At 35.6% G+C, this 13,669-nt stretch overlaps 1 protein-coding gene across 1 annotated transcript in view; it reads right to left on the bottom strand.

The window, feature by feature from the left end:
* LOC120412592 (bestrophin-2) overlaps positions 1 to 13,669 on the bottom strand; it is a 53,424-nt gene that overhangs the window by 17,201 nt on the left and 22,554 nt on the right. Inside the window, exon 2 of the mRNA XM_039573122.2 lies at positions 11,552 to 12,319. Within this exon, the coding sequence (XP_039429056.1) occupies positions 11,552 to 11,622 (71 nt within the window). The 5' untranslated portion in view covers positions 11,623 to 12,319. The remainder of the gene's footprint in view (positions 1 to 11,551; positions 12,320 to 13,669) is intronic.

Here is a 13,669-nt window from a genome sequence, read left to right as displayed (position 1 = left end):
TGTAAAATATCAACTGTTAATCTATTTTTTTCTGTTTTTAAAAGAAGCCAGACAGGTTTTAAAAGAAACGTTCTAGATTTTTTGGCTATTAATTAAAATGTCGGGGATTTGAGATAAGAGTAACTTTCGGATAGGTTACTTTAAATCTTGTATTCAATTCAAGTTAGGTAGTTATCCGCAAATGAATATTTGGACTTATATGAATAATTGAACATTTTGGACTTATGAATAACACTCAACTGTGCATTTATTCTAGAGTCAGATCCATACAGCGTCAGTGTTTATTTGGTCGAAGTGTACTAATTCATTGGCAGATCTGGTTCTAGTTGTAATGTACGACAAGACTACTGACGGACGTGACAGGACGAGGGCCCAGTTTAGAGGTTTCGACATCAACGATGTGCGGCTGGATCACCCTCCCAAAAAAAAAAAATATATATTTTTTTGTGCCATTCCTTTGTGAAACTACTTATTTTAAGCACTTATCTTGACGGCAAATTGCATTTAAGCAGAAAAATAAACGATTAACTAAAAATCCAATTTTAAATGTTTTTTTTTCAAAGCTTGATTTTTCAGAACTCGTCGTATTTATAAATGTACGACTCGTGCTGAAAAAAACTTCTTTTTTGCAGCTTGTTGCATGAACTACTATTGCCAGCGGAATCCAAAACAAAGTATTTTTGTTATTTTTTTATATTGTCAAAAAGGCAAAATGCAACGAAAAACTTCCAAGATTCGGAATATATTATGGGTCAGAATATTTCCAAAAATCCCCAAAAAAATCTCTGCGCCAAAATTGAACATTTTTAAGAATCATAAAAGTTTGAAAAATTAAAATCAAACGATTTTATTGAATGAATCTTACCCGTAGAGGGTTCAACCATTCGGTCGAGGGAGGGAACGTGTGCTAATAACAGTTTAAGTGACAACATTGGCACAAGTGAGGGCACTTTGCACCACATTGAAAACTGCGTATGACCGCTAAACGTACAATAAATTACAAAAAAGTGTGTATTTCCTATAAATATCCAATTAAAATGCAGATTACGTAACAGTTACTCTATTAATTAAGAAGTGACATTGATTCCGACACAGTTTATGTAAAGTTACACAAAGTTCGCAAACTTGTGACCACGTTGCGACGCAATCGAAGGGCACTACTCTGTTGGCCCGGCAGGTCAGAACGCGGTATCGATCATCCTTGACTGGTCAGAGGCAGCGGCAGCGGCGGCTAGGCACTTGGCTTTAGCGACTGTAGTTGTCGGAGTCGGAAGAGAACAATCGAACAATCGATCGATTGTGGAATTGTAATTGAGAAACACTTGACCGTTCCATCCGTCAGTCTACAAACCCTCCGCGGTAATTTACAGGAAACTAAGCGGTGCGGAATTTTTAGCGAAAAATGCCCACAATTCTATAGCCTTCTCGAAGCCGTGGTAGAAACAGCCGCCATTGGCGATGACGCTGTTTTGCACGAATCGGCAATTAAAACTAATCAATTACAACGCCCCGGGTTGATCGTTTGCCCGGTGGGCAAGTGTGTTTTGAGCCGTAAAACAGGCTCGACTAATTGTGATGAGTTTGTGGGGTGTTTTATGACGGTTTTTGTTGACATGAAACTGGGCAATAATAATGGTAAGATCCGGAATTTTTCCAGAACATTAAAGCTGAACAATTATCTAGCTTTTCGCAAAAATGTGGATTTCATATTGTTTTATTTTTTATTTGGAGAAGAGTTTTTTTTATCGATTTGGTATCAAGGCAAAGTTGAAAGTAATGATTAAGATTTTTCACAAATAAAAACACCTGGTAATTTTTTTTTTATTTATTTAACATTCTTATGTAAATACTAGATTTAGAAAAACTTTACCCCCTTCGACTTTTTTTCATTTTTGATTTGTGGAAGGCCAAAAATGGCAGCATCAAGTTTAATTGACTGAAGCAAGACTGAAGTTTTTAATTGCATCCGAGTTATGAAAGAAATAGTAATTTTGAAAAATATAAAAAAATCCTAATTTTTTTCTTCAAATATTAATTTTGGATGCTTAATTAATTTTGATCATGTGCACCATTGTATGTTACACTTATTTTTAACACTTGTAGCCCCAACGGGGTCAAAAAAGTTGGGAATTCAACTTCACGGGCTCTTTGAACACTTGGAAAAAAGTTGGAAATGCCTTTTTCATTATAACTTAGGGTAGACGCATTTGTTTTGGATCTACCTTGTTTTAGGTGATTCTTGACATCCTTCCGGATCGAATGCAACAAGAATAATCCAAATCGGTTGAGTTTTCGCCGAGATACAGCCGGATGAAGTTGCATTTCCAACTTTTTTGACCCCCTTGGTGCTTCGCGTAAGTTTTGACCCCGTTGGTGATACAAGTGTCAAGGCATTTTTTTTTCTTTTTGTTTAAGTAGTGTCTATGGAATAAAAACTCGGGAGACTTTTTATCTCTACACCCAAAACTGGGCATCGGCATACGAGAGGATAAAGAGCACGGTTCGGTAGTAAAATGGTACTGTGTGCGGACGGAGAGGATAAATCCCGAAATTACCGAGAGTACTTTACTCATGGGTTCATTTTCCAAAAAAGTTCATCTATCAAAAACAAATTACCGGTACTGAGAATCGAACCCAAGACCTTCGGATTATTTAACCGCGCCTTTGCCGTATGGGCCACCATGGTTCGGTGACTAAGTGGCGGTCATTTGTCCATATAAGCCACTCAATGGGATGAACAGTTTCAATGAACGAATGAACACGCGAGAGGTCTATACTCTCGCAAAATAGTACTTTCCTCACGTTTCTTTTCGGGAGGACTATCCGAACGATCTTTAACTTTGGGTGTAAGAAATTTTTTTTTCTCAGAAGTTGAAAATCATGACTAACATTTCAAGAAGACGAAATTATCAGTTTTAATCCCTTTAAACATGTTAGTCGTAAATGTCATGATTTTGAAATTGCTGAATTATTATTTTTTCAATGTGAAGAGAAAATATCACACACCCAAAGTTAAAGAACGAGGGGATAGTCCTCACGAAAAGAAACGTGAGGAAAGTGCTATTTTGCGAGAGTATAGTCCTCTCGCGTGTTCATTCGTTCATTGGAACAGTTCATCCTATGAGTGGCTTACATGGACAAATGTCCGCCACTTAGTCACCGAACCATGGTGGCCCATACGGCAAAGGCACGGTTCAATATGCCGAAGGTCTTGGGTTCGAGTCTCGGTACCGGTACTTTTTTTTGATAGATGAACTTTTTTTAAGGATGAACCCATGAGTAAAGTACTCTCGGTAGTTTCGAAATTTATCCTCTCCGTCCGCACACAGTACCATTTTACTACCGAATCGTGTTCTTTATCCTTTCGTATGCCGATGCCCAGTTCTGGGTGCAGAGGTTAATTTTTTTTATATTACAAATCGGACCAAAAGTTTCCTAGATATCGTCTAAGGACGAAGACAGAATTTTGGTATGGGGGGCTTGAAAACGAAATTTTCTGCTTCTGTTTCTTCTTCATTCCTCTCTCTCATATGTCTTCAAACAATTCGGGGAGGCCCCCCTTTTCCCGGCCCAGATATCGTCGATGGATAATATGGGCTATTGGTCTATTTGTCTAGCACTTAAAAAATAACATGTTTTCTATTTTTTATTCTTTAAAAGGCTACACCCAGTTGGCAAACAATGTTAGAAAAATAAAATAGTAGAGGATATTGTCAGCTGTTTTAAAAATGTATTTTTCAGATATGAACGAGGATGGTCACTATAACAGTAAACCTAACCATAATTTCACATAAGTTCTTTCGAAAGCATGATTCGATTGGTTTAACAACCAAAAATGATTTTTGAAAAAAAATAAGTACTTTTTTTTGGAACATTTTTAAGAGGTTTGAAAAGAAAAAAAAAACCATTCAAATATTTTTTTTCAGAAAAAAGATCTCAAATAGAAACGTCCGTTCTAATCAATAGCTCAAAAGTTGGCACTTTCTGTCCACTAGAACATATCACAAAAGGAAACAGGCGGTAAAGTTTGTCAAAAGCTAGTTTTTGTGATGCGAAAGAAAAAACATGAAAGCCTTGCACTTGCAATTATGCCGAAGATACCAAATCGATTATAAATCTTTTCTAGATACGGAATTTCGAATATTTTCAAAGCACTTCTATAGAAAGAACCCAATTTTGTATGGAAAAATCAATGATGCAATTTTGCTGATTTAGACAAAATGAATCGATAGAAAAAGTTTCTTCAAAATCAAAAAAATACAATGATAAGTCAATAATAAGTTAAAATAATGTTGGTTAAATGTTGTTAAATGTGGATTAAATTTCTCTTCTGGTCCATTTTAGTTTGTTTTGATAAGTTCTCCAATATAAGAACCCATTTAATGTTCATGATCGTGGAAACTTTCTCTGCTTTTGGGTTTTCTGTCATCACAAATTTTCTGAACATTCGTTAATTAATTGGTCAATAACAATTAAAGGTATTTTTCCTAAAATATTAGGTTTTTTTACTATAGACTTTACTGTCAGCATTTTAAGTTATCATAAATAATAAATATAACCATTGCTTTAATTTGTTTTAGCAATTTTTTGCTGTTTTTCAACTTAAAAAACATGTTTATACTATTTTTTTTAGTAGCATTGAAAAAAAGATCCATACAATTTAGGAAATATGTTTTTGTGTGACAAAAATCTGTAAATTTCGCATGTAATAAGAAATGAGTGCATTCTCAAAATTTTACCATCGAATTTTGTTGCTGTGTTTGTAAAATGGAATTTTTACAATGTTTGAGAAAAGTTTTCGACTGACATCTCAACTAAACTTGACTAAAATTATGAACACTTAATGCTGGGTGTGATGAAAATTAATGTTACTGAAATTGCTATTGTGTGGTTGAGCTAGTTAGTTATAGATTTAGTAGGTTTAATATCGATCTAATACATGTGTAAATTTGAAACATTTGGTTCATGGAATTAATTATTTTTATTGATTATTGATTTTCTAATACAGTCCAGACTCGATTATCCGAAGGCTTGGACAAATTTAACTTCGGATAATCAAAACTTCGGATAATCGAATCACAAAAAAAAACTTTTTTTCAATGCCTATTTTTTTGTTGTTGAGCTTATGTATGGCCCCTAAACTACGTTAAAGTGATTTAAAACTTTTAAATCCAAGATGGCGGCCAATATGGCGGTATTGAAATATTGAAAATATGCATTTTATTATTTAATAGGCAATCAACTATTCAAATTTGACTAAAATGGGGTTGCAGAACTCAAATTTTATGTTTAAAACAAGAAAAAGAAAAAAACGAAAAAAAAGTTTTTGTTCGTGATTCGATTATCCGAAGTCCCATACAAACCTTCGGATAATCGAACTTTGGATAATCGAAACTTCGGATAATCGAGTCTGGACTGTACATTTTTTGTTCAGTTCAACAAATGCGTTTCAATCATTCTAATCAAATTGAATCAGGTATAATATCAATCGTCTTCTAGCAAGACTCTTGCTGAGAGCTCATTAGTCTTTGACTGCCACTTGGCTTTAAGTTTTCATAGAGAACGCGCTTCTGACGCTGTGCTACCCCACATGCCATACCCTTTCCTGTGTGTCATTTGTCGTTGTTGCAACGTTACAGTGTGAACTCGTGTTGTACGGTTGAATATATTGAAGGAAATTGAAAACGCAAATAAAGTTTAAAAAATGTGGTTGATACCAAGTTGAAGGTAATCTTAAAAGTTAATCACACTTGAATGCTTCACGACCGTAGCATAGTTGAGTGATGTAACCATAAATATTACGGCAGCAGTAGTAGTAGCAACAACTGGCAGTTAATCAGCATTACGTTGCATGGATTTGCAATTCATAAAACCAGCAAGATGCTGTCGACGTCAATTGGGGGGGAGGGGAACAAGATTCATTCTGAAAGCGATAAAACTTGATGTAGAACCAATCTGTTGATTCAATAAGACCCAAAGGAACAATGGATGTGTTGATGATAGCTTTGTTGCAATGTGAAGCTCATATAGTGAATGTGTTCTAGTTAGATAATTATTGGGTAGGCTAGAGAAGAATGAAAAATTTTAATTTTCAAAAGCTTCTTTAAAAAAATCACTTTATTCTACTTGCTTTCAGGGTATTTCCGAGCTAATCCATCATACTTCCTAATGATGTCTAAAGTCACTTACTGACGCTACCGAGCGGCATCGATCCCTTGATAGATTAGCAATCTCCAGTTAACTAGCCTCAGCCAAGTTGTCGTTGGTTGGCTGGGTCACCTGTACGTGTGAACTGGGCGCGGCCCCGTCTGGTGTAATTAGCAATAAATTATCAAATTACTCCTGTTTGGAAGCTGCTGGAAGCAACGATAAAGTGGCTAATGTGGTTTTTAGTTCACCCCGGGTGTTGACAAAGTCGGACTTCCGCAGGTGTGTAACCACATTAGAATTGGACGTCTCATAATATGATAATATTATCAGCGACTAAGCGGAGTGCAGTGTGTCTCAGTTGATGGCGATGACATTTGATAAATTCATTATTGTGTTGTTTACTAGCGTATTCTGTCTGAACTGCTGCTGAAATGGTCGCCGTAGGGGGTTGTTTTGTATTCTAGATTGGTTTCGAGATCGCGAGCCACAAATGTCATGTAACGTGACCGAAACGACTGATCTGAGCTGATGATATCATTAAAAGTGATATTTCAAATTTGTTTGAGTTTATGTAAATTTTATGTGGTTTTTTTGAAACGTTTGGTGATGTACCTATACAATAAATAGCAAACCTCATTATTATTATTTTTAAACTGATCTAATTTTTCAGAGTCTCAAATAGTTACTTAAATCGTGTTCGATTGGCAACTAAATCATCCTTCCGATTAGACTTCAAATGATTCACCCTTTTTTACACAACACCAATAATCCCGCAAAAGGTGTTTATTGATGACAAAGATTGGCTCCACTTGATCCACATTTCCAGCGGTGATTAAGTGGTGCTAATCTGGTCAACCGTCAACCGAGTCCAAATCGAGATCATCGCGAGGCATCGCAATCTTCCGGACGGCCCCGTCGGAATCCCGTTTGACCGGTGCGAGAGAGCGACTGTGTGACAAGCTTCAAAATAAGGCATTCGGCGTCGATCACACTTGACTAGGCTCAAGCCGAAACAGACCTGCCGGGTGTCCTTCGATCGCATGTTGGGAAACCCGCCACACACCAAACGGCGAAACCTTTCTGAATGTCAAGATCGAACGAAAACGTTGAACTTGGCGATGTCGGCATCGTGGCAGTCGGTTAACGTCAGAGCGGTGCTCTGTTTAAGTCGAAAAACACGTTTCTTCCCCGCGTCAGAGGATTACACTTGTTGCAGTGTCGGGCATAGCAAAAACTGGATATATTTTGTTTGTTTGAAAAAAATGTTGCCGGTTGGGACACATTGATCATAGGTTTTTTTGTGAATTGGTATATTTTCGGATGTGATTGTACACTGATTTGGCACATTTTATGTCTGTTTTGGTCATTGTAAAACGGAAGTAGCATTTAGTCCATGATATACGTGAGGTCAGTCTGATTTCAGTTGTTTCAGAGCAATTCTCTAAGAAATTGGTCTTATTTTTTAAATTTTATTTTTTTATTGTATTTTTTAATCCGCCTGAAACATTTTTGGTGCCTTCGGTATGCCCAAGGAAGCCATTTTGCATATAATTTTCCATACAAATTTGGCAGCTTTCCATACAAAAATCATATATGAAAATTCAAAAATGTGTATCTTTTGAAGTAATAAGGCATAATATTGAATTTTTGGCAATTTTGAAATGTTATTCTTGATTAAAAAATATCGGAAAATTTCACGAATGTTTCATATTTTAACATTGAAAAAAGGAACATTAGTTGCTGATATAACGACATTAGAAAATGGTGGATTGTTTGGGTGAGGCTTAGAAAACATAAATTTTCCTGTTTTTAAATCTTTGCATGGCAATATCGTAGCAACTAAAGGTCGTTTCAAAAATGTTCAAAAAAGCAAAATAAAGAAAATTTTCTCAGGTATTCAAAATTTTTTTTTTAAATTTGGGCAAACGTAAGCACTTATTTAAAAAAATGAATGACAGAGGCTTTTTTCAAAAAAGTTACCTAAAAATGACTTTAACTTGAAAACGGTTCACTTTATCAAAATTTCACTAAAGTACTTTTTGTTTATAAATTCAATTTCACATCAAAAAAATGAAGTTGAAACATTTTTGCGATCGAAATTTGTAACTCGGTCAAAGATTTTTTGCACATTCTGGAAATTTCTGAAATGTTTGCATTTGATGTCCCCTAAAACATATCATAAAATAAAAAAATAAAAATTGTGTTTTTTTGCAAACCATGTTTCAGTGACAAAAAGTGAAATGAAAAATCAACAAAAAACATTTTTTTTCAGTGTTGTTTTTATCCATACCCAGATTTTTGAATTTTCATATATGATGTTTGTATGGACAGTTTCCAAATTTGTATGGAAAATTATATGGACAAACAGATGATGCAAAATGGCATACCGAAAGCACCAAAAAAATACGACATGAATTTGAAAAACATTTACAGCGGCTTTAGAAAAATAATAATATTCAAGTCAAACATCCTATCTTAAAGATACACAGCAACAAGGGAAGTTGTTGTCTTCTTATTCCAAAATTGTCAAACTTACGGACCCAACTCTGCAACAACGGGATTGTAAAATTAGTCAAACTTTGTTTAAAATTAGTTTGTGGATAGTACTTTAGGGATGGATAAAAAAATATTTCGATAATACCCGTAGTTTTGAAGATACTAAAATGTCTGTAACAAAAATCTGGGTGCAAAAGCTCTGGTTGATGTGCACCGTTAAAGCTGAAACTACAAGCTAGCGTGACCCTTATTTTTATATAGCTCTAAAATCAATATCTTAAAATTGTGCAGTTGATCGTGATGGAACGTCAACTTTTGACTTTCACAGATCTCCAAAACTCGATTTTAATCCTGAGATATCAAAAAATTACAAAAACCTTCAAAACACGTGCTAAACGTTACACACTCTGCATGTTTAAATCAGATTATTTTAGAAATAAAAGTTGTCAAAATAAAATTATGTCTTAAAACTTGCCGTCAAACTTAATTTAAAATGATAATTGCAATAATAATTTTAACTTTATCACTTTCCAAAAAGCATAGCAAAATTTGCTTATTGAAGTTATAAAAAAATGGATTTGATGTTTTTTAATTAAAGATTATTTGTATTCATGACCTTGAACTTTTTTTTATCTCAATATAAATTTTTCATTTAAAATGACTAAACCTTAAATTGAAATTTAGGTGGAGAAGATTTGAAAAAATACATAGTTTTCAATATTTATTTAAATACTTGTATGTGCTTGCTTTTTAAAACAATAGCTGGTAATTCATGAAGAGTAATTCTTCCAAGAACTATCTGGTTTTTTTAATTGGCTTAAATAAATATTGTGAGTATTTACTTTTTCTTAAGCCTCATTGCCTCATTTATTGTTCCATACCCTCTACATACAATTTTTTTTTCAAATTTCAAGACCAACCTTCAATATTATGAGGCAAATACTATCACGAAATGTTTTAAACATTATTACCGTTAATTATCAAATTATCAATGAATTTACACAGTAAAAAAAATCATGGTAAAATTTAATCTAAAAAGGAGCACATCTTTTATGTCAGAAAAAAGCTTTAATTTTACCTCTAATAATGTGTAAATTTACATCTGGTAGACGCTAGGAAAAAATATCTGTAATCCCAAAAAAATATCAAACCGGCGATAGTTATATCCAGCTTACTAAGTCCGCGCCCCAACCCGCATGGCCTTCTCGCCGCTGTGAAAACTGTACGATCAAAGCCAATGTAGCTCTATGTGTTCCGTACATTGGTTACTGTATTTACTGCATATAGGGACGTGGCGTTACATCGTGCTGCCATCTGGTTTTTTTTAAGTGCAAGAGTGGAAAAGTGCTGAGTCATCGTCTAAAAATAGACGGCGTCCTATCTCGCCCAGCAAAATGAAGTCGATAAAGTAGTCGGTTTCGATGAGAAAAAGTGGAAAATGTGGTCTAAAAATAGCGACGCCATCCCCCTTTAGAGTACATATACAATGTACGGGACACATAGAGCTACATTGGCTTTGATCGTACAGTTTTCACAGCTGCGTGATGGCCGTGCGGGTTGGGGCGCGTACTTAGTAAGCTGGATATAACTATCGCCGGTTTGATATTTTTTTGGGATTACAGATATTTTTTCCTAGCGTCTACCAGATGTAAATTTACACATTATTAGAGGTAAAATTAAAGCTTTTTTCTGACATCAAAGAGGTACTCCTTTTTAGATGAAATTTTACCATGATTTTTTTTACTGTGTACGAAAATATGTTTTCTTAAGTTTTACGTCTTTTCCGATTTGTGTTTTTCACAAATTTTCAGTAAAAATTGTGACATTGAAATACATCTAAACATTAAAAGCGTGAATTCATTTGGTTGTGCACGGTGTGTGTTTTTTTACAGCTGATCATCCCGGTACGAGAATCGAACTCACGACCTCTGGATTGGAAACCCAGCACGCCGCTAGTCGAAACCCATCCCCTACCGGTCAGTATTCCCAGTGAGTAGAATAACTCTTTGAAGAGATCTGACTTTGCCGAGCCAGACAGGAATCGAACCCATCACCTTCCGCTTACAAGGCGAAACCCGTAACCTCACGGCCACGGAAGCTCGGCATTGAATTCCAATAGGTATAAAACTTAAAAAATCATATAGCCGTGTACAACTTCGGTTCGCCGAATGGTCATTTCGCAGAATAGTTTTTTTGTTGCATTTTTTTGGCTGAAAAAAAAAACACTTTGAAAACCCATTTATTTAAATATTGGCCCTAACAAAAAAAAATATTCCGAAAAAAACTTCTTAGCACATCAAAATAATTCTAAAAACTTTTCTTGTTGGAAAAAGTGCAATCTTAACAGTTTTATTTTGAAACTATTTTTTCAGCTAAACCTATGGTCAAATTCAATGAACATTTGTTTTGAAAACTCTTATAGTTTGATTCCAAGGAACTACTTATGTTTGAAAAAAATCAAAATCTCATGAAATATAAAATATGTAAAAATGTTTTCTTTATAAATAGGTAATACTAGTTATCATGCATAACAATGATCCAAATAGCACATTTCAATCATTACCTAATCCACGTATTCACCTTTAAAACAACCGTGAAGAATAGTCTCACGTGCGTGCACTTCATTATTACACTAAATCAAATGTCATTTGCAATGAATGACACCTGGTATTAGACCTGCCGAGCTTGTGCGCGTGCATCAAATTGATATCGCACCAAATGGCTTAATCAATACTGTAACTCCGTGTCTGTCCATCACTGAACGGTGCTGCCAGCTTTTGTTCGCACTACATTCCACGTGACAAGTGCCCCGAGCTGGCAGCACTGCCGCGAGTTTAAAATAAACGCATAACTGACCGTCTACGGCGGTCTTCGCCCAGGTTACGTCGCTTGCATAATTACTTACTTCCACAGAATACGCCAGAAACATCCGAAATTGCTGCCGTTTGGCACCTCTGCTGAATATGAAATGGTCATTTCTGCAGGTTGACTGTTCCGCTACCTGATGTTACCAACTAATTCGAACTTTGAGTTCGTTGTCGGATATCGTGGGGGGTGGGATCGCACTGTCACGTCACAACCTTATCTCCCTGCCATTGATTCGTGGATTCGTTAAGTTGCACAAAACTTTTAAAACATTATCATTCCCTTCACAATCACTTTTCTTCTTCTTCTTATTTTTTTGTTGCTTTCACGTTAAACTTACACCTGTTGCAGCAATTCACTTGTTTCCTTTTATTTATTTTTAAACAGGCTTCGTCGAATTTCACTTCACCTCCCGACGACAATGAAGACGTTGTTGCGTGTTGGCATTCACCAACCACTTTGCATGGCACACGACGACGACTGTTACCGTCGTTGATCCTTCTTCATCGTGATGGGATCTTCCTGATCTTCCAGTTAACCGGTAGTTGGTGACGTGATTTGTTGGTTATGTTTCACCGCTTGGAAATTTCTTCTTGGTTTTAGGATTAACTTGAATCACTTGATGACACTTGAATTTTCTCTTATCTTTATCAGGATGTCGACCTTTTTTCATTTAAAAATAAAATTCACTTGTTTTGTTAAAAATTGCATCCGATGCTTTCTTTTTAGATTATCACAATCAAAATGTTGTAGCCTTGTCGGGTTGGGCATGGGAAATCATGACACACGGAAGAATTGTTGATAGGATCTGTAAAGAAATAAAATAATTAGTTTTTCAGATTTCATTAAAAATGTTATACCATAGACAAACCGACGTAAATCTCTTTAGATATATTTCAATCAACAATATAACGGAAAATTTTAATGTTCGGAAACTCACCACGACAGTTTCGAATTCAACACAGCTCATTTATGTGCTTTTGACAATTGCATTCAACTAATAAAAAGTGTTTAAAAAATTGATTAAAAATAGAAGATTTACGTCTGTTTGCCCAGGATACAATAAGTTCAACAAAAAATAGAATTTGGCGAATTCGTCCCACTTTTATTGTTAAAATCAATGATCAAAGTGCAAAGCAGCGGAAAATTTTCTCCTCAACCTTAAAATTAAATCAGCACTGCCCGGGCTAATTGTTTTAGAAGTAGTTGCAACAGCTCGGCTCAGCTGACCGGTGTGAAGCTCTTCACCGAGCTCGTGTTCGTGTTCCAAGGTGCAAGGGCATACACGTGTGTATGTTGACCCTTTTCCACCACGTTCACAACTTTACACAGCGGATTCCATTGTTCAGACTATTTATACAAGTGGATCCGCTGAGTCTGTATACTTAACTGTGTGTATAACTACCTGCACTCGCACGAGACTTCATTCAGACTGTGGGCTCATTTTCCCATCATTATTTGGTAGGAATTTAGAACTTCTCTCAGTTACGAGCACTCCAGAATTATACTCGTCAGAGCAAAGATTCGTATACTTTGCGAACGTGAGAATCTGCACGTCATCGTCAAATTGAAAGTCAATTAATTTGAATGAAAAAAAGTCTTTGTTTTCCAACACTGTAAATCTATGACTTTGCAAAACAAAACTCATTCATACTTGGCCGGCTGGCCACTCAGGTGTGAGATTCTTCAGTTTTGACAAAGATTTCAATCGCAGCACGATTTGAATATTATGTACACACGAAAGAATGACACACAGAGTCCGGACAAAACAATGAATAATCAGCATCCCGCAGCTGGCTGGCAGGCGCAATGTCACCCAAGGGTTAATGATGAATAAATAAGCTTGAAAGTGCCATCACACACACCAGATGGGTGTCACGTTTCTCACCACAGGTAATTCTAGAAATGCTAATTAGTGTAATTAATTGATGGATGATATAATGTTTATTAATCGCATTACGTTATCTGCTTGATGATAAATCTTGTAAGTCTGGTAATCCTAACAAGATAAATTTGAATTTTGTCAGAAGCCGGTAATCGGCTGGCACCGTGGTCTAATGGCCGCGGCTTTTGTTTTACCAGAAGAAGAATCTGAGATCAAATCCTGGTCGGTCCATCACCCAAAATTAGAGAACTGACAATTTTATTGGACATTGTT

The sequence above is a fragment of the Culex pipiens genome, chromosome 3, assembly GCF_016801865.2.
Source record: "Culex pipiens pallens isolate TS chromosome 3, TS_CPP_V2, whole genome shotgun sequence".
Lineage (NCBI taxonomy): Eukaryota > Metazoa > Arthropoda > Insecta > Diptera > Culicidae > Culex > Culex pipiens.
The sequence above is the reverse complement of the archived record's forward strand: the minus strand, read 5'-3'. Positions and strand labels throughout refer to the sequence as shown.